Source organism: Pogoniulus pusillus, chromosome 3 (genome assembly GCF_015220805.1).
Source record: "Pogoniulus pusillus isolate bPogPus1 chromosome 3, bPogPus1.pri, whole genome shotgun sequence".
NCBI classification, from domain to species: domain Eukaryota; kingdom Metazoa; phylum Chordata; class Aves; order Piciformes; family Lybiidae; genus Pogoniulus; species Pogoniulus pusillus.
In genome coordinates this window covers 29,058,708-29,086,432 of record NC_087266.1, presented here as the reverse complement: position 1 = coordinate 29,086,432, position 27,725 = coordinate 29,058,708, and the positions used below count along the sequence as shown (strand labels likewise).

General features: G+C 44.1%; 1 protein-coding gene across 1 annotated transcript; it reads left to right on the top strand.

The window, feature by feature from the left end:
- Positions 1–12,554, top strand: STOML3 (stomatin like 3). The gene is made up of 7 exons (XM_064141050.1): positions 1–121; positions 4,922–5,025; positions 5,726–5,798; positions 7,121–7,203; positions 9,799–10,002; positions 10,999–11,133; positions 11,273–12,554. The coding sequence occupies exons 1-7, from the start codon at positions 73–75 to the stop codon at positions 11,471–11,473; spliced, it is 849 nt and encodes a 282-aa protein (XP_063997120.1). The 5' UTR covers positions 1–72; the 3' UTR covers positions 11,474–12,554.
- The last annotated feature ends 15,171 nt before the right edge of the window (positions 12,555–27,725 follow it).

Genomic DNA, 27,725 nt, shown 5'->3' with positions numbered 1-27,725 from the left:
GTGTGAGCACTGTGCAGTTTCCAGGTGCGCTGCTGTCTTGCCTGTGAGAGGTCAGCGCTTCCCTTGGATGTAATGGATCCCCAGAGAGAGACACCCAAGAAAAACATGGAGCATCTAATTGGTAAGCCTCACTTTGTGTTTGCATGTAGCTTATTATTCAATAATAATTAAAAGGACCAAACCTAAGCAAAGAAAAAAGTATGTTTGATCCTAGACATTCATCATGTCTCTCAAATATGCTGGAGATGAAAATTCAGAATCTGTCACTGTGCCCTGCCAGTGTGCATCAGAATCTACCTTCCAGCAAAATGACTCCAGAGACCAAAAACCTGAGGCTCTTGATATGCTTCTGTAGGTAGGGGCAAGATGGAAAGGAGAAAGTATGAGTTTATTAGGAGAACTTTTCAGCCACAAAAGGATACTGGACATGTTCAAACATGCGTGATGAATATCTGGTGGTCTCTTCAACCAAGGGAACTGATGCCAACTCAAACTGTTACTGGCAGTGTGTGCTGTTTTACCATTGTGTCTGATCATAATTATGGATAGTGTGGTGGGGCAAGCATGAGTCTTGGCAGGACTGATTTGGGTGACTGCAAAATGCAGAAGGGTAGGCAGTGGTTGCAAGACACCTAGTCTACTCCATTTCTTTGCTGGTGTAGGAGACTTGAGAGATGTTTGCTTGCTGTTCTTTTTACTCTTCACAAGAGTAAAACTTGGACATGAGCTTTCAATTTCCTTTCCAGTTTGACATCCACATCATGATTTTGAGTATCAAATGTGTTCATGATACACCACGATGCATGTATCAATAAATAATGAAGTAAATCTTGCAGATGTCCTGAATCTTTTACACAACTGCTGATTGATGACCTTTCACATTTTGTAGTGTGTTGCAGATCTCAATTTAGTCTGGACTGTAGATCCAAGTGAAGTTTTTTGGTGGTTGTGACCATTGTAATCCACATATATGGCAAAACCAAGTGACTGGTACCTTGGTTTGTGACTGATCCTTATACTTCACTGTTGTGTTTTTCTGTTAACACTTCTGTGTTTTTAAATTCTTTTTGAAGAATTTGTCACGGAGGGGTATTCTGCTGCCTACGCCAATTTTGGCAGAGGGGAGAAATTAATTGGGGCGAGATATTATTCTATAAAAATATATATTTATTAAACTCTATATTCTGCACTCTTACCACCCCAAATCACTGTATATTTAATATTAAAATGATTCTACATGGTCATGAAAACATTCTAAGATAAATATCTACAGTAACTTATTAATTAACTAGCAAACAATTCAAACTATAAACAGAGAGGATTTTTCCCCGCGGCAAATACCATTTGGGGTCTATATGCTGTTTGCCCAGCAGAATGGGCTGAAAACTCGAAATTTCCCGCTCTATGGCAGAGGCAACAGATATTACAGAGGCATTCAAGCATTTACTTACAACTCTTATTAATCAATAATCACCCTCCAGAGCTACATCACAGACTATGCCAGTGTCCAAACTTCAGGGGAGCTTTGCCCGTGGACTTTGAGGCTGGAATCCTCCTGGCTTGAGGGGAAAAGAGATTCTTCCCAGCTTTGGGGAAATAGATGGATGCAATCTCTGCCTTTGTGCTGCTGGCTTCGTCTGGATGCTCTCTCCAGGGATTCTTAAGCAGGATCTCAGGTGCAGGATTTGGATGTCATGCAGTCTGAGCATGGTTCTCACGCAGCTAGCAGGCCGATCGCGTGCAGACAAGTAGAGTCTGCTCCTGGTTAGCTCAGCGGCAGTGGTGCTTGCCAGGCAATAATAGGGCAGTGGGCATATAATAGGGTGCACGGCTGCTTGGAGACTATGAGCTCCACATATATATAGGCAGGCTTAAGTGAGCTCTGCCAGGAAGTACGCAGGCAGGCAATCAATGTACAGGGTCCGAGCTATGCAGGGAGTCCGAGCACATTGTTTACCTGTGTACCCCTATTTGTTGAATGTGGGCTGAGATTAATGGCCCTTTGGTCACTAGTATGACCAATCAGGTTGGCAGTTAGCCAAACCTTACCATAGTAGGCAAATGCCACAGGCCTGGACTTTCTCCAAATATGGGAATCACATGGGCCTTACACTAGGCAGGCACAAGCTGGGTGTGTGGGGAAAGTCCACACAACATGTTTACAAACAGGGGTCCTGGCAGACCAGACTCCCTGGCACTAGGTCTGTTGTGCCCCTTTTATCCATTTAATGTGTTTACCTCTGGTTTGGACAAAAAAACATGTCCAGGCAGGGCAAGGCATAAATAAGCCTATTTTGGGGCCTGCAGGCCCTCCACAACAGAATTTAAGTCTATGTCGGGTATTGTGGTTAAATTGTTTGGAAGTTTGGGATAATCAGAGAATATCTGTCGTGTCTTTTGGGGAGCTAGGTCTGGATTCCCTGTTAAGAAGGCATACTTTCATATCCTGCTTTTCTCATTAGAATCTATGTTTTTAGCTGGCATCAAGATCTCTAGGACTGTTCTTATGGAGAAAGATTAAGTTGTGCTTTGTCAAGTTTTGGATTTGTGCTTTTTGCCTGTTGTGGTAATAAGGATAAACTGCTCTGAGAGTGACAGAGAAATGAAGTTGTCTTCTCTACAGACTTTCAAAACACTCCTGGGCACATTCCTGTGCAATCTTAACTAGGAAAACCTGCTTCAACATGGGAGTTGGACTAGAGGATCTCCAAAGACCTTTACTGAGCTCTACCATTCTGTGATTCTGTGACAAATTATATAGAGCCACCCCTGCATGTTCTAAGCTTCCCAAATATCAATCTGCAGCACGCAGGCATTTGTTCCCATCAATTCCCCCCTGTCTGTGGACTTTGTCATCCCTAACGGGTATCTTCACAGTGGTCTCATGTGAATGGTGGCAGATAATGCTACAGTCCAAAATTGCTTCTAAGGAGATTCTTCTTAACCAAATTTGGCACTGAAGAAAAAGATCTTCAGACTTTTTTTTTTGTGTGTGTGTGTGTGTGTATTTCAATGAAATAGAGTGTGGAATGTTGAGTTCCACTGAACAAAACATCACTTCATGATTAATTTTCCTGTATTTCAGATTAAGAATTATTATTACCCTTTTATGAGTTTTCTTGATCTCTTTCCACTGATTAAGAAACACATGACTGCTGGCATTTTATAAAGCTTTTGTAAACTGACATACAACTAGTATAAAATGAAGTTCATTACATGAAGCATTAAAGATTCTTACAATTAAATATTAAAAGTTCTATCTTCATACATGTGACCCTTAGGGTTTGCATGATAATGTGTTCTGGGGAACTCCTCAAATCAGTCCTACCACTGATTGCAGAATGGCTGACAATAACTCATGAAACAGGCAGAGTTTTTAAATCACTGCTTGTTGAAAACAATTTGAAAGAAAGATGGGTTCCCAGTGTAGCATCTGTGTGCTACCAGGAAGGATGTGAATTATATCTGCAGAGGGGACCTCAGAAGTAGGATGGGCAAAAGTGCAAGCAGCAAAGGGCTTGGTTGTAACGCCGAAGTCTGCAGTTAACACTGCCAGCAGGCGCAGACCAGCTGTGTGCTGCGGTACCCAAGAGAGGAAGGAGCTGCAGGAGGGCTGTGTTGTGTCTCCTCCTCCAGGGCTGCTGTGGTTTTTCTGACAAACCTGTCAGTTCTTCTCTGCTGACTGTTAGCTTGTGCCTTACAGATCAGGTAGCCTTCTGCTGCTCCACTGTGGTGACAAGCTTTTTCTCACAAAGTATGAAATTAATTGGTTTATTTTCTATTTATCAGATTTTATCTGCATATGAATTTTGTCTCACTCAGAAATTCCTAATGCTACCCTACACCTTTCAAGTAACATAACCATAACACACTGCATCTTTCCACTAACATGGAGGAGGTTCTCTGAGGAGACCTCTGAGCCTTCTTCCCTCTCTTCTGCCTCTTTTTCTTGCACCGGGAAACATGGGCTGTGGTGTTCGACTTCCCATCTGTTGATGCTCACACTTGCAAAAGCCCTCTTCTGGCCCAGACCTGGCAGCTAGGTAACCCTTGGGGATAGATCAGCCTGTATCCCTGCTGATTTTGCTTCCCACCCCGATCCAAGGCATTTCTGTATTAGCAAAACTCAGCTGACTTTGCAGCACTCTATTCTGGTGGCAGGACTGTCCTGTTTGCCCTCTTATGTACCTCTTCTTTGAGGATCTCAGCAGCTCCAGCAGCTCCCCCTTCAAAGAGAAGTTGCTTTTTGATCACATTTTTCTTACAAAGGGTCTCCTAAACTTTCAGTGCTTGAACAACAACTCACCATTGCCTTTTCTTCAAGCACTAAAATAGTGAAATTATTCTGATACATATTTCGATTTCACTACAATGAAATAGCAAAAATTGCACTATGTGAAATTTAGGGATGAGATGTGCTGAACACAGCCAAAGAACTGGCCAGAATACATGAGCACGCATTTTGACAGGCACTGTTTTGAAGCTTATGGTCCAGTGGGTTAACTGGTCCACCAAAACTCCTTAAAATGATCATCTAAAGACAGCAGGATTTCCCCTCATTTTCCTTGGTACCTATTTCACACAAATTAAATCTGTTACCCCATGAGATTCCATCCATGAATACTCCATCCAATGACTTATTTCTCCTTCACAGCCCCAAACTTTGGCAATGCCTTTCATTTTTCCTTTTTCTTTCCTGTTGCAAAATGGATTTTCTGAACCCTTTAACCTTTTGGGCAGAGTGGTCGAACCCTTGTTTAGACCTCTTATGTCTTTCTCTGAGTCATGAGAGGGGAGACGAGGGTGTGAGCCTCTGTGGACTTTGCATTCCCTCGTGGTTGTGCTGGGCTAGATCTACATCTCCTGAATAGCTCTTTTCAAATTTAGCATTAATTGCTTCTCTTCCTTTTATTTTTAATAGCTGACAGAAGGGGAGGAATTGGTGTCTGTGGCTGGATCCTGGTCTCCTTTTCATTCCTGCTCGTGCTTATTACCTTTCCTATTTCCGTCTGGGCATGTATCAAGGTAAGTTATTGTGTTTTGAGGTACCTGGAGAATGCTCGCTGTTACATGTATTTATTTAGTTAGTTAGTTATGACAAGACACTTTACATTCATTTTTTTGAAATCATAAAGGGCTTGTAGCAAGCATCTGGTTTGGGACCGAGATCTGTGTTCTTCCACAGATTTTCTCTGTCACCACAACTTACTCTTTTGGTTTCTTGCATTTTCAACTTCCATTATGACACTAGGAGAATAATCTACAAACTTTTCTGAAGAGCTCATGTATGATGCTGCCAGCAATAGTGGTTAACACGAGTACATGGGAAGATAGTTCCTTCCATGTAACCTAAATCCACAAAACGCCCCTTCAAGACGTGGGCATAATATGGTTAATTTAAAGCAGGTTTGAAGGGTGATTCACTAGAGTGATTGCCCTGAATAGCAGGCTCTGAGTAGTCCTGATGCACTAATTTGTTTGATTAGTATTACACTGTTTGATATGTTTTGTGACCTATTTGCAGGGCCAGGGTCTGATTTTTTCATTGAATCATGAGACAAGGGGAAAAAGTTAAATGCTTGGTGATTTGCAGCTTTGTTATTTGGTTCCCATATTGTTTGTACTTTTTTCCACACTTAACGTGGATGCCAAAGACTGAAAAATGCAGACTATAGAGTGGGAATTGAATCAGTTGTAAAATTCTAAACGTAAAATATTTTCCTAGGTTATCAGAGAATATGAGCGTGCTGTTGTCTTTCGTCTGGGGCGTATACTGTCCAAGAAAGCAAAGGGACCAGGTGAATACACTCAGTTTTGATCTGCTAAGATGTAATGGTTTTTTTTAATTAAGATGCAGTCTAACTGTAGGCCTAGAGGAAATGGTTTCTTACTGTGCTGGGAAAGGTCCAGGATGGATTTTAGGAAATACTTCTTTACTGAAAAGGTTGTCAAATATTGGAATGGTCTGCACAGGGCAGTTGTGGAGTTATTCTCCCTAGAGGTGTTTAAGTGGTGCGTGGACGTGACGTTTAAGGATATGGTTTAGTGTTGAGTCTTCAGTGCTAGTGCAGGGTTGGACTGGCTGACCTTTGAGATCTTTTCCAAGTGGATGTAGTCTGTGATTCTGTGATTCCGTAAGAGGGGAATCTGATGTTTTTCTCTACTGCTGTTCCTTTGCCTGCAGGGTCTTTGTTTTTCTGAAGAGAAGGTGAAGCCACTGCACTGTCACAGCACAAACCAGAAGGCTGAGGCCTTTGATACCATACACGGCTTTGTGGTTGCCTAGATTGAAAAAGAGAAGGTTAAGCTTATGCTGCAGGTGTTGGCAGGTGACCAGGAAGACTTAAATTCAGTCTTCAGGTGTGCCACAGATTTTTTGAGTGACTGTGGCTTCTCTCACTGTACCTCACATCCAATACTCTTTGTTGCTGCCAGCTCTTCTGGTCTAAAAACTGTCTGTGTCAGGGCAGGGACACTGCATCTATACAAATTTGTTACAGTCACCTAGCTTAGGTTACAACACACAAACACCAACCAAACACAACAATGTCAAGTATTTGCACTGGGGCAGTTACCCTTCATGCAATGAGACTGGGCAAACTACGATTTGAAATAAAAGAAAGAAATCCTTTTCAAGTGCTCTCCTTCTCAAATGTCCTGTGATCCAGAGAGCAGCTAGGGCAGGTGCAGAGTTCTTCTGTGTGACTCTGAGCACCTAAGCAAGGTGCTGAGATTAGAAAAATAGTTATGTCAAGTCTTCCTTTCCAGTGAAGGGAAACTGGGGACTTCTTCACAGGATGTATGTTGGGACGTATGCATGGGAGCCTGCAGGTGCTGCAGGAATCTGGACTTGGGGGATGTCTTTCCTGGGGACACACATACTGTATCAGAAATGGATTATGATTTAAAAAGGAAACTAAACAAAGGCATAGAAGGAACTTTTGCCAAGAGTCTCATTAGAGATTTGAGACCAGAACTGCAATTTCCCCTGGGTCATTAAGTTCTAATGGTGGACTCGTTCCCCATTCTGTAGATGTTTCCATCTGTGTGTTTTGTACAGGATGCCTAGTTCTAGACTTAGCTTTCAAAAGTGTTTAATCTGGTTATTTTTATTTTTCAGGTTTGATCTTCATAATCCCATGTACAGATACATTTGTCAAAGTTGACCTTAGAACAGTTACCTGTAGCATTCCTCCACAAGAGGTAACTATTCCCTAGCAGGCATCTAAGACAGGTAGAGCTGATTCATGGCATGATCAAAAATAATGTAGGTATTTTACAGTCTTGCAGCTGTGAGTCACCACATAAGATTTAGTTTATTTGCTGTATCTTCTGACTTCTAAGCTGCTTACAAAACTTCTGCATATGAAAATTTGCAGATTAATTGCTGCAGGTCAAGCAAACTCCTCTTGCTTATGTCCAGAACCGTGAGATCAAAGGGAAGGGAGTTAGAATGAGAGACAGAGAGGACAGGAGAGGCTAAGAAATCCCCAGTTATATTGTTGTTCCAAACATGGAAATGAAGCAATGAACTAGTGTAAGATACCCAGAAATTACTGTGCTAATACAACTGGATCTGACATGCAGCTCATTCAAACAAGCTTTCAATGATGTGGTAGTCTCTGCTTGAGTATACTCCCATTCCACACATTTCTGAAAAGACAAATTACACATGGGTGACAAATCTCTCTAAATTAGTAGGAATTGGCAGACAAATCATACACAAAACTTTTTCAAGCAGGAGTGAAGGAGTGTATTGACAAACATTGACTAAAGCGTTCAATCCAAAGAACCAGTTGCTGAGCAATTCCTATCCTCCTGATAAAGATTTGGCTCCATGTGTGCTCAGCCTCACTGCAGTACAATGTTTCTGATCATGGCATTGGCACTGTTGTCTCCTTCCTTACACAAAAAATGGAGGGGAAAGAAGTGGCCCCAAGAACCCTTTGGCCCCCAGGATTTCCCACTGCATTCCCCAGAAACAGTTTCTTGGACCATTATCTTTCCATAATCACAAAACAAACTTTACTCAGAGTACAGACTGCAGGAGTGCATGTGGTGAAATGAAAAACTGCTGAAAGGAAGGTGGTAGCAGAACCTGGGCTGTACAAGGCTAATAGTTTTGGCAAGGCTGCAGTGGTTGGCAGTGCTTCTGTGAAGCATTTACTTTCAGGGAGACAATGCTGAGAAGAAACAGCATCATTAGTGCTCTGATGAGGCCAACTGTGTGCTGAGGCACAGGAGACTTGTCTGGCAAAAGGTAACACAATTCCTCTATGAATAGTTAAATATTTTCCAGAGGTTTTCCCTCACAGTATCTTGCACCTTGCTTTTATTTAATACGCTGCTGTTTTTTGCAGTTAAATTGTTTTTGGAAAGTGACAGATTTTCCAAACTGCACACATTGTATAAAATCATTAACAGTCCTTTCTACAAGAAAGGAAGAAGATAACCATCGTTAATGACTGCAGAAAAAAATACTATTGAAACAGTCGCTTAAAAGCTATGTACAACATTTTCACAGAATCACAGAATTGTTGAGGCTGAAAAAGATCTCTGAGATCATCAAGTTTAGCAAATAACACCACAACATCAGCTAAATCATGCCATCAAGCATCACATCCAATCTTTTCACAGGATCACAGGATGTCAGGGGTTGGAAGGGACCCAAAGAGATGATCAAGTACAACCCTCCTGCCAGAACAGGGCCATACAATCTAGCTCATGTCACAGAGGAATACATCCAGACAGGCCTTAAAAGACTACAGAGAAGGAGACTCCACAGCCTCTCTGGGGAGCCTGTTCTAGTGGTCTGTGACCCTTACAGTAAGAAGTTTCCCCTTCTGTTGAGGTGGAACCTCCTATGCTGCAGCTTACATCCATTGCTTCTTGTCCTGTCACAGGGAGCAAATGAGCAGAGCCTGTCCCCGCCCCATCCTGACACCCAGCCCTCAGACATTTATAAACATTTATTAAATCCTCTCTCAGCCTTCTCCTTTCCAGACTAAAAAGCCTCAAGTCCCTCAGCCTCTCCTCATCAGACAGTCCCCTAATTATGCTTGTAGCCTTCCTCCAGAACTTCTCAAGGCAGAACAGAGAGGGGGGAGGAGAACCTCACTTGATCTGCTGGACGCACTCTTGTTACTCCACCCCAAGATCCCATTGGCCTTCTTGGCCACAAGGACACATTGCTGTCCCATGGATAATTCATTATCCACCAGCACTCCCAGGTCCCTCTCCACAGACCTGCTCTTGAGATCACCTCCCAAACTATACTGGTGCAGTTTATTATTCCTTCCCAGGTGCAGGACTCTGCACTTGTCCTTGCTGAACCTCATTTGGTTCCTCTGTGGCCGGCTCTCCAGTCTGTCCAAGTCTCACAGCTATCCAGTGAGACTTCAGCTCTTCTTAAACATCTCCAGGGATGGTGACTCCACCACCTCCCTGAGCAGTCCATTTCAGTGCCTAATCACTCTTTCTGTGAGGAAGTGTTTCCCAGTATCCCTGGTGCAGCTTCAGATCATGCCCTCTTACCCTGTCACTAGTTGCCTAGGAGAAGAGCCTGACTCCTATCTGGCTACAACGTCTTTTTACCTCAGTTTAAACTTCAATGAGGCTGGAATAGCTTCCTTAAAGTCATTTCTCAGGAGGCTGGCAAAGAAACCAAACCAAATTCTTAGTTTTCTTGAATTATCAGGGACTATTTTATACTAGAGGGGGAAAATATATAATTGCTCTTCCTTGATGAAGGATGTGTTAATGGATCCTTTTCTAATTCTGTACATTTCTTGAATGCAGATTCTCACAAAAGATGCTGTTACTACCCAAGTCGATGGGGTGGTGTACTACAGGATTCACAGTGCTGTCAGTGCTGTTGCTAACATCACTGATGTCCACTCAGCTACTTTCCTCTTGGCACAGACAACCTTGAGAAATGTTCTTGGTACACAGAGCTTGGCTCAGCTCCTAGCAGGTCGTGAGGAGATTGCACATGATATCCAGGTAAATCTATCTCTCAAATGCCACTGACATGTGTAAAGACAAGTTCTTGGGTGTAGCAACTCAGGAATGAGTTCTCTCATTCTTCAGCAATGCTAACATGTTTTGTTTTGTTTTACAATTATACATCCCATCACTTAGAGTCAGAAAGAGTTATTCTAGGAGTATTTCCCCAGGTTTCTGTAGAGGGTTTATCTTCTATCAAGAAGTAATGAAAAATCTGAAATTATCCAGTGACTTGAATAAATCAGTTTAGTCTTTCCACAGAGGCTACTGCAAGTGGTGAGAAATAAGTCTCCTGCTTGCAGGAGCTACATCTTGAGCACACACTTGATTGAGATTTAAGCAAGGCAAGGCTTGTATTTCCTGTCATAACAGCTAGGAGTATAGTACTGAACTGTTTTATGTCTCTAAAATGCCATCTGCTTTGGATTTTTAATTGGTAGCCTAAGAAGGAGCAGAGAAGAAATCCTTTCAGTCAGAGATAAGATATGATCAAATCAAAGAGATAGAGCACTCCTCTCCAGCCAGGAGAATGACCATGGGAAGAGCCAGGGACATGGTGGTGATACGGATTATAGCAGAATCTAGGAGCCTGAGCACAGAAGAGCATGTCAGTGCTGCAGTGCTATGGTGTGTCTTTCACTCATAGATGCTTTATGTGCTTTAACAGTGCTGTGCCAGTTTAGAGTTTCTATAATATTACTTTGTAAAAGGGCCAAGTTTGCTAAGTGTCTATCTAAAGAGAGAATGGGGATCATAATTTAGGAGGCAGTAGAGAATCCAAACAGATACTGGTGTTGAGAGTTTTGTATGGTTGTAGTACTGACTATACACACATAAATCATTTTGGGTGTTAGTGCTCCTGGAGGGCTCCACCTTTCTGCTCTGCAGTTCTGCACACTGCCTTCCTTTCCGTCCAAGCAGCAGGATGCATCTCATGGTCATCTCTCTGTCATCACTCTGATTTTCATGGTGGTCTGTGTGTTTGTCCCTAAGACTATCCTAGACCGTGCCACAGAACATTGGGGAATCAAAGTGTCCAGAGTGGAGATCAAAGATGTCAGAATTCCTGTGTCCATGCAGAGGGCAATGGCAGCTGAAGCAGAGGCTGCTCAAGAGGCAAAAGCAAAGGTGAGATCCACAGCAACGTCTACCCCAAGCTCCCATGTCATTGTTCAAGGCATCCAAGTGCTTGTTTGTGTTCTCTTCATTCTAAAGGTGGATTTAACCACAGTGTCACTGTGCTATTTCTGTTTCTCTTACTTTGCAGGTGGTGGCAGCAGAGGGAGAAATGAAGGCTTCTAAAGCCCTCAAGCAGGCATCCATAGTGCTAACTGAGTCTCCAGCAGGTCTTCAGCTCCGCTACCTGCAGACGTTAACAACCTTGGCAGCAGAGAATAATTCCACCATTGTCTTTCCTCTCCCTATAAATATGCTTGAGAGTTTGTGGCAGAAAAATAGAGGGGGATAGAGACTGTTTTAGACTCGCTCCTTGGACAGAGGTTTAAAGGGTTTCCTAGAAAGCAAGGAGTTCCAGCTTACTAGAATTAAAGTAGAAGCATGACTGGGTTATCTGTACCAAAAAGAAGAGTTAAAATAGGTCAATAACCTCAGTAACCACATATAGCTCCCACATTAGGAGACTGCATTTGTGAAGTTCAGGCACAAAACAGTTGCAACTTGAGGTGAAATTGAAGAAAATAGGTAAAACACAATAAAATATTTTAAATGTATGTTAGACTCAGTATGAAATTTTAACAATGCTTTCACCACATTTTTTTAGACTCCAGTGTAACAATTATTTGGTGAACTGTCTGAGCAAGAACCTCTGAGCTGTTGATGTACTCCTCACAGAAAAACAGCCATATGCTGGTATTTACCTAAAGTCCTGTGGGGTGGAAAGAAGGATTTGGCCCCTAACCTTAGAGGTATTCTTTTATAACTACTAGCAGAATTGGTGTGTTCTTTGTCTTACATGGCTGTTGCAGGCCATGCTGCCTGCTATCATTGCTTGATGCGGGACCACAGTAAACAAGCCCATAGACCAATATGGTGTTGGGCCAGCCTCGAGGGTCTCCAAATGATTCAATGTGAATTATGCAGAAGCCCATTTTTATTGATGATAACAGCCCAAATATATACACTCAGCCAGTAGAGCACACACCTACCATTAGCATAATTAGTCAGGGACAGCCCACCACATCTGCATACATACATGCCTTGTTATTCTCGTTAGCGAAGGTCCATTACCTACCCCTTCTGAGATAAAGTGGCCAGCTGCATGTGAGAACCAAAGTCTGTTATTACAAGGATCTGCCTGTTGTCACTTCTCTTCACTCCGTTCCCACAGCTCTCCTGCACCTGCACCCCACAACTCTTCTGCATTCTGCATTCCCACAGCTTGCTTTACTGACCTCAGCTGGATTTTGCCACATCATTGATGTTGTTTATCAGATGAGCAATAAAAGGAAGACAATATGTGACCATGTATTACACTTCCTAAATCTGAAAGCTGGAGCAAACCTTGAGGAAAATAAATTGTCATGTGTTAACTTGTTGCTGTCTTTCACTTTCAGGAGGTCTCTTATCCCCCCATGAAGAATTTAATGAAGCAATGGTACAGGTTTTTATAAAGTAAGCCTTCCTTTCTCTCCTGCCATGCAGTGCCTAGCAGCTAAGAAGTCAGCATGGCTGGTACCTGGGTTCAGCTGCCACTACACCTGAGTTTGTAGGCTTTGAAAAGAGCTTGGCAGTTCACATGCAGAATGGTGCATGTTATTCCAGCCTAGGCCATTCCTGGCTGGGTTAGTAGGCAGAATGAGTGCCTTTTCTAAACAGCATTTGTATTTGTCCGAAAAGCAGCAAGGATCAAAATGAGTTTCTGCTTCAAAGAAAAGGAGCTAGGAGAAAGTTTCTGAAGTGGAACAAGCCAGGGTCCAATCAATATGATTGATAAAGCAAGTTCAACTTTATTGAGTTACAGCACGGTTTATATAGAGCAAGCAGAGAGCAACCAGGCGTATTCTATGCTAATTATCAAGCTATGGACATGCTAATTGGGTGCTTAGCGCATTTTTTAGTCCACCCCTAGTACGCCCCTATATCCTGTTTTTGGTTAGTAGTTCCTTATTTTTGTGTGATTTGTTCTGCTTTTCTAAGTTAACTTTAGATGAAGGTCGCTGTGTCCTTGTCCTTGATTGGTGCTTCAGCGGTGAGGGTGATCTTGCAACTTTCTTCAGATATTTCAAACAAGTCCAGTAAATTTCCATGGCCTGCTTCATGCAGCCATCCTTCCACAAGTTTCTTTTGCCAATGTGTGAGGCTTCTGGAAAACTGCCAGAATGGTGCATGTTATTCCAGCCTAGGCCATTCCTGGCTTTACTTATAATGGGAATGATTGCATTTTCTAAGCACTTTCTAATTGTCCAAAATGCAGCAGTGTTTAAAATGTTTGTGGTTTTCAAAGGAAAGGAGCTAGGAGAAAGTTTCTTTTGCCAATGTGTGAGGCTGCTGGAAAGCTGCAGAATGGTGTGTGCTAATCCAGCCTAGGCTATTCCTGCCTGGGTTAGTAAGCAGAATGAGTGCCTTTTCTAAACCGCATTCGTATTGGTCCCAAAAGCAACAAGGATCAAAACGTGTTTCTGCTTCAAAAGAAAGGAGCTAGGAGAAAGTTTCTTTTGCCAATGTGTGAGGCTGCTGGAAAGTGGCAGAGTGATGCATGTTATTCCAGCCTAGGCCATCCCTGGCTTTTCTTATAATGCGAATGGCTCCATTTTCTAAGCACTTTGTAACTGTCTGAAAAGCAGCAGTGTTTAAAATGTTTGTGGTTTTCAAAGGAAGAGAGCTCCTAAATCCAGTGAGAAATGCCCACAGCTGGAACAGCATGCACCATCCTGCTGCTTTCTAGAATCCTCAACAGCAAACGGAACTTTCTTCTAGTTTCTTTCCTTTTAAAGTCGCAAACAATTTAAACACTGCCGGTTTTCAGCAGTGTACAAAAGCTTGTTAATAAGTGCACTCATTCTGCATGTAAAATCAGCCTGGGATGGCCCAGGCTGGAATAACATGCAACTTTCTGTTGCTTTCAGGGAGCCTCAAAAACTGGCAAAAGAAACTTTTCTTAGGTCCTTTCCTTTTAAAACCACAAACATTTTGTATTTTCATACCCGTCATTCCAGTAGAAAAGCTGGATAGGAAATGCAATCATTCTGCTAATATTCCCAGCCTGTAATAGCATAGGCTGGAAGAGCATGCACTTTTCTGCTGTTTTCTAGGATTCTCAATGGCAAACGAAACTTTCTCCTAGGTTCTTACTTTTTAAAAAACACAAGCATATCAAACAGTACTGCTTTACGGACAATTAAAAAGTGCTTAGAAAAATGCAACCATTCACCTTATAAGTAATGCTAGGGATGGCCTAGGCCGGAAAAGCATGCAACTTCCTGTTGCTTTCAGGGAGCCTCAAAAACTGGCAAAAGGAACTCTTCCTAGGTTCTTTCCTTTTAAAACAACAAACATTTTAAACATTGCTGCTTTTCAGCAGTGTACAAAAGCTTGTTAGTAAAAGCACTCATTCTGCATATATACCCAGCCTGGAATGGCCCAGGATGGAATAACATGCACAATTGCGCTGCTTTTTAGCTGCCTCAGACATTGTCAAAATAAATTTTCTCCCAGGTCCTACACTTTCAATCCAATGCACATTTTTCATTTTCATACCTTTAGTCCAAGTACAAAAGCTTGATAGGAACAGCAATCATTCTGCTAATGTATCCAACCAGGAATAAAGGCTGGAATAGCAGGCACCATACTGCTGCTTTTTATCAGCCTCACACATTGGCATAAGAAACTTTCTCCTAGGTTCTTTCTTTTTTAAAAAACACAAACATTTCAAACACTGCTGCTTTATGGGCAATTAAAAAGTGCTTAGAAAATGCAATCATCCCCTAATAAGTAAAGCTAGGGATGGCCCAGGCTGGAATAGCATGCAACTTTCTGTTGCTTTCAGGGAGCCTCAAAAACTGGCAAAAGAAACTCTTCCTAGGTCCTTTCCTTTTAAAACAACAAACATTTTGTATTTTCATACCCGTCGTTCCAGTAGAAAAGCTGGATAGGAAATGCAATCATTCTGCTAATATTCCCAGCCTGTAATAGCATAGGCTGGACTAGGATGCATCTTGCTGCTGCTTTCTAGGAGGCTCGCACACTGGCTGAAGAAACTTTCTCCTAGGTTCCTTCCTTGTAAAATCAAACACATTTTAAACAATGATGTTTTACGGACAATTAAACAGTGATTAGAAAATTCAATCATTCCCTTTATAATTAAAGCCAGAGATTGTTGACGATGGAATACCAGGCACCAATCTGCTGCTTTTTATCAGCCTCACACATTAGCATAAGAAACTTTCTTCCAGGTCCTTTTAAAATCACATGCATTTTGAATATTGTTGCTCTAAGGGCATTTAAAAAGTGAAAAGAAAATGCAATCATTCCCCTTATAAGAAAAGCCAGGAATGGCCTAGGCTGGAATAACATGCACCGTTCTGCTGCTTTCTAGCAGCATCACATACTGGCAAAAGACTTTCTCCTAAGTCCTTTCCTTGTAAAACCACACACATTTTAAACACTGATGCTTCAAGTACAATTAAACTGTGATTAGAAAATGCAATCATTCCCTTTATAATATAAGCCAGAGATTGTTGAGGATGGCATAGCATGCACCATTCTCTTGCTTTTTAGCAGCCTCACGCACTGGCATAAGAAACTTTCCCTAGGTCCCTTCCCTTTACAAACACAAACATTTTGTATTTTGATGCTTCTAGTACCAGTACAAAAGCTTGATTGGAAATACAGTCTTTCTGCTAATATTCCCAGCCTATATTAGCCTAGGCTGGAATAGCAAGCACCATTCTCCTGCTTTCTAGGACCCTCACACAATTGTAAAAAAACTTTCTACTAGGTCTTTTCTTTTTAAGCAGAAACAGAGTTTGAACCTTGCTTCTCTTGAGACCAGGACAAAGGCTGTTTAGAAAATGAACTCATCCCTCTCCTAAATCCAGTCAGAAATGCCCTCTGCTGGAAGAGCATGCACCTTTCTGTTGCTTTTTATAAGCTTCACACATTGGCACGGGAAACTTTCTCCTAGGTCCTTTCCTTTTAAGCAGAAAAACATATTAAACTTGCTGCTTTTTGGACCAATACAAATGCTCTATAGAAAATGAACTCTTTCACCTCACAAGTCCAGACCGGAATGCCCTCGGCTGGAATGGCTTTCAACTTTCTGCTGCAATCTCTAAGCCTCACAGATTGGCAAAAGAAACTTTCTTCTGGGTCCTTTCCTTTTAATTCCACACATATTTTGTATCCAGCAGGAAATAGCCTGGGCTGGAATCCCGTGCACCATTCTGCTGCTTTCTACCAGCCTCACACAACGGCAAAAGAAACTTTCTCCTTGGTACTTTCCTTTTAAAAACAAAACTATTTTAATTATTGCTGCTTTATGGACAACTAAAAAGTGCTTAGAAAAATGCAAACATTCTCCGCATAAGAAAAGCCGGAAATGGCATAGGCTGGATTAATATGCACAGCTGCAGAGTCTTGCAGCTGGAAAAGAAGCAGCTCAGGGAGCAGGCTAGGCTGGGGGCTGGGGGCCCTGGTGGACAGAAGGATGCCCATGAGCCAGCAATGTGCCCTTTGTGGCCAAGAAGGCCAGTGCCATCCTGGAATGGATTAGAAGGGCTTCCAGGAACTCCAGAATCTCATGCAAGTTGTGATGGTTTGGGCTCTTACACACTCCCCCACACTTTTGTATTTGCCCCAGCTAACTCAGACGGACCCTGGGAATATAGATGAAGCAATTTATTTACAGCTAGCAGAATTTACAAGCAGCTATTTACAATATATACAGTTATATACAATTATGTACAGAAATATACAAAGGATAAACAATACAAAAGCACAATTCCCCTCCCAGAAACCTGAATCCCCAGGAGGGGCTCTTAAACCACCCCAACACCTCGCCCCGGCCCTCTCAACCTTACCCCAGTTCTCAGGAAGAAGAGAGGTGCGGCCAAGAGGTTAGGGAGCAGGGTTAGAAAGCAGTGATGTTAGAAAGATGTGTCTCGGTCTAAGGCAAAAGCAAGAGTGAGAGACAAAAATGGAGAATGTTTATTTCTTCTTCCCAGAGCTCTCAGCGAGACTGTGAGAGAAGTTGACATCAATTGTTTTCATTTCACTGCCCGTTATCTAGTTCTTTTACCAAAACATTCCAGCTTGCTTCTAACTAGCACAATCCACCCCTGTCTACTTCGCTCAGAGTATCGCTGAGAATTATCCAATCTAATCTAAACCAATATTTACACTAAAACAATATATACAATTCAGTTCACACTTCAATCAGATGTAGGTGATTCAAAAGCTCAGAACAGGGACTCCCAGGTGACGTTGGGTTCGTGCTCACGTACTGTAGATTCTATTGTAGATTCTCTCAGTGTTGGGCGCCGATGTTACCTAGAACAGAAAACTCCTAACAGCTTGAATTTAAACTCTCTCAGCTAAGGTTAAATTTCTCTGTGGAATACACTGGATTTCACCATTCTCCTGCATTACCCAGTATGTATGACCAGGACCTTCGGCAGAAACCACCCCTCGGACAGGTTTCCCTTCGCCCGAAGGAGAAAATACCCAAACAGTTTTCCCTAACAGATTCTTTTCACGTACAACAGGAACTTTATCACCGTCTACTGTTTGGACCAAATCTGATTGTGCAGGTCCTGCTCTGTTTACTGAACCTCTACTATTTACCAACCAGGTAGCTTCTGCTAAATGTTTGTCCCAGTTTTTTAGAGTTCTACCCCCCATGGCTTTTAGGGTGGTTTTCAGCAAACCATTGTAGCGCTCAATCTTCCCTGAAGCTGGTGCATAGTAGGGTATGTGATAGATCCATTCAATACCATGCTCTTTGGCCCAGTTTTTCACAAGATTGTTCTTGAAATGAGTACCATTGTCTGACTCAATTCTCTCTGGAGCTCCATGTCTCCACATGATCTGTCTCTCCAAGCCAACAATGGTGTTACGAGCAGTAGCATGTGGAACTGGATAGGTTTCCAACCATCCAGTGCTGCCTTCTACCATCGTCAGCACATACTGCTTGCCAGAACGAGATGGAGGTAAAGTGATGTAGTCAATCTGCCAGGCTTCACCATACTTGTATTTTGACCATCTCTCACCATACCATAAGGGCTTGATTCGTTTAGCCTGCTTAATAGCAGCACAAATGTCACAGTCATAGATGACTTGAGTGATAGCATCCATAGACAAGTCAATTGACCTATCACGAGCCCATCGGTATGTTCCATCTCTGCCTTGATGTCCAGATGAATCATGGGCCCACCGAGCTAAGAACAGCTCACCTCGGTGTTTCCAATCAAGGTCAATGTCAAGTTCAGAGTTGGTATCAACTTGAGCAATCTTAGCAGCTTGGTCTGCCTTCTGGTTATGTTGATGTTCCTCAGTGGCTCTGCTCTTAGGCATGTGTGCATCTACGTGCCGCACCTTCACTGGAGTTCTCTCCAGCCGTGCATCAATGTCCTGCCATAGATCAGCACACCAAACAGGCTTTCCTTTCCTCTGCCAACCATTCTTCTTTCAGTCCTTTAGCCAACCCCATAGAGCATTGGCTACCATCCACGAGTCGGTGTAGAGGTAAAGGATAGGCCAATTTTCACGTTCAGCCACATCAAGAGCAAGTTGAACAGCTTTTACCTCAGCGAACTGACTGGATTCTCCTTCGCCATCTTTCATTTCGGTAACTCTCCTGGTTGGACTCCAAACCACTGACTTCCATATTTGCTTGTTCCCAACAAGACGACAGGAACCATCTGTGAACAAAGCATAGTTCTTTTCCTGATCAGAGAGATCACCATAGGGAGGAGCTTCCTCAGCACGAGTTATTTTCTCCTCTGGAGGTTTGGAACAGTCTGTGCCTTCCGGCCAGTTGGTGATCACCTCTACCAGACCAGGTCGGTCAAGATTACCCATTCGTGCTCGTTGGGTTATCAAAGCCATCCATTTAGACCAGGTTGCATCTGTGGCATGATGTGGTGATGAACCTTTGCCCTTGAACATCCAGTTAAGAACTGGCAGTCTAGGAGCTAAAAGCAATTGTGACTCAGTTCCAATCACTTCAGAAGCTGCTTTCACTCCCTCATAGGCTGCTAGAATCTCTTTCTCAGTTGCGGTATAATTTGTCTCTGAACCTCTGTAACAACGTCCCCAGAAACCAAGTGGACGACCACGTGTCTCATTTGGAGCTCTCTGCCAAAGACTCCAAGTTGGACCATTGTCACTGGCAGCCGTGTACCGAATGTTCTTAATGTCTGGACCAGATCTCACAGGTCCCAAGCCCACTGCATGGACTATTTGTCGTTTGATTTGATCAAAGGCTGCTTGTTGTTCAAGTCCCCACTCGAAATTGTTTCTCTTACGAGTCACATCGTGCAGAGGTTTGACAATCTGACTGAAACCAGGAATGTGTAGTCTCCAAAATCCCACCACACCAAGGAAAGAAAGTGTGTCCTTCTTACTGGTGGGAACTGCCATGGTGGAGACTTTGTTGATCACATCCTGAGGAATGTAACGGCGACCATCTTGCCACCGCACTCCCAGAAACTGAATTTCTTTGGCAGATCCTTTGACCTTGTCTCTCTTAATGGAAAAACCTTCTTGCAGCAGAATGTCAATGATTTTGTTACCTTTCTTGAAGACTTCCTCAGCAGTTTGGCCCCACACAATGATGTCGTCGATGTACTAGATGTGCTCTGGAGCTTTACCTTTCTCCAGTGCATTGTGGATGACTGAGTGACAGATGGTTGAGCTGTGTTTCCACCCCTGAGGCAAGTGGTTGAACTGGTACTGGATTCCTCTCCAGGTGAATGCAAACTGAGGCCTGCACTCCTTTGCTATGGGAATAGAGAAGAAAGCATTAGCAATGTCTATGGTTGCATACCATTTAGCCTCCTTCGATTCCAGCTCGTACTGGAGTTCCAGCATGTCTGGCACAGCTGCACTCATGGGTGGAGTCACCTCGTTGAGGGCACGAAAGTCAACTGTCAGTCTCCAGTCGCCCGTAGGTTTACGCACAGGCCAGATGGGACTGTTGAAAGGTGAATGAGCTTTCTCGATGACAGCCTGACTCTCCAGTTGACGAATCAGCTGATGAATGGGCAACAAAGAGTCACGGTTAGTTCTGTACTGCCTGTGATGAACAGTTTGAGTTGCAATTCGCACTTCCAGGTCCTCTATGTCATGATGTCCCACAACTGCAGATTCATCTGAAAGTTCAGGTCTAATAGACAATTTCAATTTATCATTCTCAATCTCTACAGATGCTATTCCAAAAGCCCATTTATGACCCTTAGGATCTTTGAAACAGCCTTGTCTCAAAAAGTCAATTCCCAAAATGCAAGGCGCATCAGGACCAGTTACAATAGTATGTGTCTTCCACTCTTTACCAGTTAAACTGATCTCAGCCTGTATTTTAGTTAACTCTTGAGATCCACCAGTGATTCCAAAGATAGATATGGACTCTGTCCCTTTACAATTAGATGGCAATAAAGTACACTGAGCACCTGTGTCAACTAAAGCCCTGTATTTCCGAACTCTTGAACTGCCAGGCCACCTAATGAATACATTCCAATAGATTCGGTTCTCTCCACTATCCCTTTCCTCCTCCTGGCTGGAGGCAGGGCACCCCTAATGCTGAACATGGCATGTAGGGTGTACACAGTGATTGGTGTTGTTGTGAGAGAAATTGCAATTGTGGGAGTAATTGCAGTTGCTCTCAGGAGCTGAAGAAGTGACAGCTACTTTTTGGGCATTACTGCCTCTGTTTCTGCCACTCTGCAGATCCCTGACCCTCTTTGAAAGAGCTGAAGTAGATTTACCATCCCATTTGTTCATGTTCTCCCCGTATGTGTCACGCAGAAGTATCCACAGTGACGCGCGTGATTGCTGATGTCTGGGTGGAATTTGTCTCCTCCTGGTCTGGAATTGCCTTGCAGGAGGTGGACGTCTGTTCCTGATTGCAGAAACACGCACCCATTCAGATGACGCAGGAATGGTATCCTTTACCAGATTAGTAATGTTTTTAAGATCCTCCTTCAGTTCTTTCATGCTCTCCTTAATGCCATCCCTTATCTCTGTACCTAGAGTTTTTATGGCAGAGACTAGACCAGATTGTGACAAGCTATCCTCTATCTGCCTGAGCTGATCAGTGAATTCACCAACAGTGAAAGATCTTCCATTATCACTCCTTGCTAGAAACTTACTGGCCAAGATGTTAGCATAGGATGAAGGAGCAAGCTTAATCAGCTTCTTCATGAGACCTGTTCCCAAAGGAATATCGTCAGGCTCATGAGTGCCATGATCTCCATAAAGCACTTCCTTCACAGCAAACTCCTTCAGAAGCTTAATTCCCTGCTCAACGGTGTTCCACTTCTTGGCAGCCCGTGGCAAATCATCCCGGGAAGGATATCTCATAGCCACAGCCAACAGAAGGCGTGTCCACAAGCTAACCCTACCAAGAGGACTTGCTAGGTGTTTGTCCACTCCACTCTCCTTAGTGAGTGGTCCCAGCTGCTTGGCAGACTTGTCTCCTACCTGCAGGGCATTAGCACCAATACCACGGCATCTCACTAGCCAGCTTAAGATTCGCTCACCTGATTCCCTTGTGTATTCCTTCCTAACTTCCCTGACCTCTCTGAGTGGATCCTTGGAGCCCTGGATGTCATCTTCCTCCTCTTCCTCCTGTTGATCTGGTGGTGCCTGGCCTAACACAATCTTCCTCATAGCATTCCTAAACTCATTGGAACCATCCTCTCTCTTGGCAGCTAACCTCACAGCGCTCCTCTCACTTGAGTATTGTTGTCTCAGCACATCTGCAAGGTCTCACAGACTAACTGCCTCCTCTTCCTCCTCTTGCTGCTGATTACCAGAGGTCCCCTCTCTTACATCCTCCTGCGAACCACTCTTTGTCTTAGCTTTTGCCTTAGCAGGTGCCAGAAAGGCCTGGACAGCAACAGACTTGGATGTGTCTGCTGGAGGATTTGAATCATTAGTGGTCTGATTTGGAGGATTTGAATCATTAGGGGTCTGACCTGGAGCATTTGAGTTCAGATCTGCCTTACTTTTAACAGGAGGATTTTGATTCTGGTCCGCTGGCTGGGGGTTCAAATTGGCTGAGATGGTGTCATTAGGATTTGGACTGACTGGGCTAGCATTACCAGCACTAGTAGAATTATTAGTGGGATTGTTTGCCTGTCCTCCTGGGATGCCTGCCAATCCTGACGTGTTTTGATTGTTGCTAGGAACATTCTGATTTTGGGTACCTGCCTGTCCACCTAGGGCTCCTGCCGAACTCTGCCCATTGTTTTTGTTATCCTTATCATTGTTTATGTTAGCGGCGGGAACATTGGCCGTGTTCCCAGCACTTGGAGAAGGAGGGGCAGAGGCTGGCAAGGGGGAAGTCGATAACTGTGTTCCCTTGTTTTGCTGTGAAAGAGACTGCTTCTGAGACACAGAATTTTTCCTAGTTCTTACAGAAGTTGGTTTTGAATTTTTCACCAATAATGCCAAAATTAATATGACTATTAAAATCATGAGGCAAATATTAAAAACTGTGAGTAGAAAAACAGTTTTACACGAGCATGTACCTAAACAAACAGTTGGAATTCCTGTCTTAGGCTGAATAACTCTCATTAGAGCCGTATTTAAAGCAGAATTTCCATTGATTGTCACATTATTGACCAGAGCTCCTGTAATGTGGAAGAATTTCTCACCAGTCGAGGACATAAAGTCATAAACATGGGTAACTGGCGCTGAGAACGTCCTTGGTTCCCAGCGAGGCTAGGAAATCGAGATGTAAACAACTGAGCACCCCACACACAGCTGCAGTGGGCAGAGACTAGATAACTAAGGGGGCTGGAGTGGGTGGTCTGGAAGGCTGACCCTTAGAATGTTGTGATAAGTTAACCTATGCACACCTTACATGTAACTCTGGACCCTCTGACTGTAACCAATCTTAAGCTGAGCACGCCTCTTGCTAGAATGCATATAAGTCACTGTATCATGGAAATAAAGGGGATTTGACCATCTAACCATATTGGTGAACAAAGAGTCATCTTCCCATAGCGCTCCACCGAACGTGATTCCCAACATTTGGCGCCCAAACAGAGGAGTCAGGACACAAGCCGGCCGCAGGTGAGACTGCGTTGGGGGCCGGAGGGTTGGCCCGAAGACAGAGGGGTCCGATCAACTTGTGGGACGTTCTCCGTATCGGAGAGAGTAAGCGTCATTCGGTGCCGCTGGGCCAGGTAGCGCTGCCCCGAGGTGGCAGTAGTCTGGACGTTCATTTCCGGAGTGAACAGCCCGTGTGTAAGGCAGGTAAGGCCCACAGTGGATTTGCTGGGGCACTGCGTCTGCTGGCGTATTTATCTCGTGAGAGAAGTTCGCCGGACACTGAGCTCTGAGAGCTGCTGGCCCGGGCGTATGCGCAGGGTCATGCGAGTAAAGAGCCTCCCATGATTTTAAGATCGAAGTGCAGCAGGAGGTCGGAGAGACGCGCTTGGGACTGAGTTGTTGCGGCTGCCTATAGCGACTCCCTGACACACCCATGATGGCGGCTGCCCGTAGCGACTCACTGACACACCCATGATGGCGGCTGCCCGTAGCGACCCGCCGGCAGCCAGCTACAATCACTTCTCAGCTTGGAAAAGTTTTCGGCCCTGCCGCGCGGAGGGCGGCTGCCTGCCGCTGTGTGTACTGTGTCGAATCTGCCGCTGTAGCCCGCGCATCCCCGCGGATGACTGCATGCGATACGGGACACAGACTTTTAGTTTTCAGTCGGTAAAAGACGTTACTGAAGGTACAGAGGAACGGACGGTAAAGACAGAATGGACCGACGGCAGATGCGACTGGACCGGACGGCTCGGGACCCTCCCTTTCCCGCGGCTCGGCGGAACAGTCTTCAGATCCGCCCCCTTCACCGCCGCACGCCTGCCCATCTCCGACAGACCGCATCCCAAAGCTGAGGGGTCTCCCGCGAGTCTTCCACAGCTGGGGGACTGAGGGGGATGCTGAGGGGATCGGTGGGATGGGAAGAATTTGTGGGTTTCCTTGAGTCGTTTCAGAGTTTAGTCAATTTGTGTTTGTATAGCTACAGGGAGATTAGCAGTTCGATAGCTCACAGCTTCACCTCTGCCTTTTTTTTCTCTCTCTGTCTTGAAGAGTCTGAGAGGGAGGACGGCAGTTTGGGAGTTTTCAGGGTAGATTTCATGTTGTGTACCAAGGATCAATAGTGGGATGGGAGACGGACAGAAACACCAAGTGGTGGCTGACCTGAAACAGCTGGGGGTTGGGCGAGATGGAAGGCCGAGGACAAAAGCGGCGCTGCGGCTGCTGGCCTCCTCCCCCTCCTCCTCCCCCCCTCTAGCCACCTGTGGAGGGCCCGTGGGGCCCCGTTCCCCCCCGCCCGTTGTTTCTTTTACTGATTTTTTTTTCTGCCGCAGTTATCTCCTCTTACGGATTTTTTTTTCCCTGCTAGGAGGCAGCGAAGCCTCGAAGCTGTTTAGACGCTGCCAGATGTGAGGAGAGAGCTCTTCACTGGGAGACTGATTGGATACTGGAATGGGCTCCCCGGGGAGGTGGTAGAGTCGTCATCCCTGGTGACCTGGAGCTGTTCAAGGCAAGGTTGGATATGGCGCTTGGTGCCATGGTCTGACCTTGAGCCCCGTGGTGAAGGGTTGGACTTGATGACCTATGAGGTCTCTTCTAACCCTGATGGTACTGTGATACTGTGCTACTGCAGACAAATGTCAGAAAGTTTATGGAAATGATAGCAAGAATGACAAGGATGACTTAGGACTATTTTTGTCCCTGTTACAGGCATGGACACGCACAGGTGTATTTTTTAGTCACCTGATGATAACAGTTTGCATTCCGGATGATGGCTGATAGTTCCTGGCTGGGGTATTCACCATCGCCTTGCTGGTTAATTCCTTCTACAGACTACACAACAATGACTTTTGCACCCCCTGCTCAGTGGCAAAAAGAAAAAGAGGGAGATTGCTAGGACATAGCAGAGATGCCAATGCCACTGACCATGGGTGGAAACTTATACAGACACGGAAGGCACCAAGCAGGACAGACTAGAACTCAGATGCATTGCCTCTCACAGCGAGGGTGTAGGCACTGAGATCCACATTGCAAGTCACTAACCAGATTCTGGACTAGGAGCAGGGAATGATAGAGCTTGTAGGCTAATGCCAGTCAGCTCCTTCCCCCAATAACAGATAAAGACAGGACTAGTATAGAAGCTTACTGGAACAGCTGCTAATTGCAATGAAATGAGCCTTGTGACAATTCTGACTTTTCCCTTTTCTGAGAATACCATGGTATTCTTATCTTCTTGGATTTTCTTTGCTTTTCTTGAAGTTCCTATAGCTGATAGATTCTTAGAGTAAGATAAGTTAAGACTAAGGGTTTGTAGTTTTGGGAACTTAGGACATAAGGATGTTATGGGATGTTTTTCTTGGGTATATCTAGGCATTATTGAAAAGGGGAATATGGGTTAGAGAACAGTAGGATAGCAGAAGAAATCTTTTCCTTCTCGAGATTTTTCTAATCACAGCATACAGACTAGGCCAGTGGATCTGCTAGCCTAGGCAATGGATGTGTCTGCATTTGTTCTTGTATCTGCTTGTGTTTGACCATTTGTCTTCACAGGCCTTGATGAAGACCAACCTGATTATGACCAACCTGTTTTTCCCTAAAGTGAGCAGAAGTTTTGCTCAGATGGCAGAACTGTGAAAGGACTTGAAAGAAGCACTGACATGATGATTGTATTTGTATGGATCTTTAAGGTTTGAACCATGGCTAACGAATTTGGGTACTTTTATGAGTTTTCAGTGATTGTGGTTTAATGGAATAGGTTCAGTTTGACAGCTTTGTAAAGGCCAAGGCCCACTCAAATTGGCATAAGATGGCAATGTGACTTTTTTCTCTTGCAAGGGCCCTGCAAGAGATAAAAAACCACTGCCCTAAATTCTAAAAGCAGATGAAGAACTGTGGGAAAAGGCCTAAGTAGAATAGACTGATAGTAACATCTAGGGCATATCTTTGTATTGTATTTAGAGGTTAGTAGTTCTTAAGCACAATAGTCAGACACAGCTCATAGCTAAGGAGTGTAATGAGAACATCGAGTGAATCCAGAACTATGGGAGTCTGAGAAGAATACTCGACAGCTGAGTGATCTGCGAATCTGCAGCATCGACTGCCACACAGAGCCAGCGCAGACATGGCACACCTGCACTCTCCTGTGACTGTGATGTTCGTCTGCACTTTTGGGTTTCTGAATGAATGACTTACTGTCTCTTGCAGAAATAGCTTTTGGGATTGTTAGCTAAGCTTGGGTTGTTAGCTTGCCAGACTAATGCTACTGATGAAAGCTCTAACAGGTTTATTCCTTTGATTTTAGCACTGTTGATTTGTAGCTGCACCATTCACCCCTGTGTTAAACAGCCTATGATAACTTCCTTAGCAATGAGGGCGGACACTGCGGTTCAAACGACAGTGACAAGGCCCATGTTAGACCTTTAGGTGCTTCTGGAGTAAACAATTGGCGTTATGGTGTTAAAGCATCAAGAAGGGGCCGAGGTCATCTGTTGTGGAACAACAGAACCGCCAAGGCACTTCCCACTGGTGTGTTCCTTATTTGTGGTGATAGAGCCTGGCAAGGCATACCAAAGAACGTTTATGGAGGTCCATGTTATCTGGGTAAACTGACAATGTTTGCCCCTCATCTTAGTCAGCTCAGGGACCTAGCCCGACACCGGTCTAAGCGATCTCTATAATTGAGTCCTAATTGCAATGACAACATTCAATTATTATCTACAGCTGCTCGTGTTGCCTTAGCTGTATTTCTACCAGGAGGAGCAGCTGGAAAAGCATTAGTACAGCTAGAGAGACTCGCGTGTTGGTCAGCAAAACAAGCCAACGTCACCACAAAGGTTTTAGGACAACTATTGGTTGATCAAAATTGCCTTCGTCATGCCCTATTGCAAAATCGAGCAACCGTTGATTTTCTTTTGCTAGCCCAAGGACACGGCTGCCAGGACTTCGAAGGGATGTGTTGTTTGAATTTATCAGATCATGGTGAGTCCATTCACAAGAGTATAACCTGGTAGAAAGGCCGTATTGACAAGATCGAAAAGGAAACATCGACCTTTGATGACTGGTTGCAGAACCTGTTTGGGACAATCCTGGGGTGGTTAAGCAGCTTGTTAGGAGAAGGCTTACGGCTATTTGTTATTTTCATAATAATTCTGCTATGCGCTTGTATTGTCTTTGCTTGCATTAAGAAGAGCTTAACTAAGGTAGTTAGCCAGGTGTGGGTTGCTCAAAAAGAAAAAGAGGGAATTGTGGAAGAATTTCTCACCAGTCGAGGACATAAAGTCATAAACATGGGTAACTGGCGCTGAGAACGTCCTTGGTTCCCAGCGAGGCTAGGAAATTGAGATGTAAACAACTGAGCACCCCACACACAGCTGCAGTGGGCAGAGACTAGATAACTAAGGGGGCTGGAGTGGGTGGTCTGGAAGGCTGACCCTTAGAATGTTGTGATAAGTTAACCTATGCACACCTTACATGTAACTCTGGACCCTCTGACT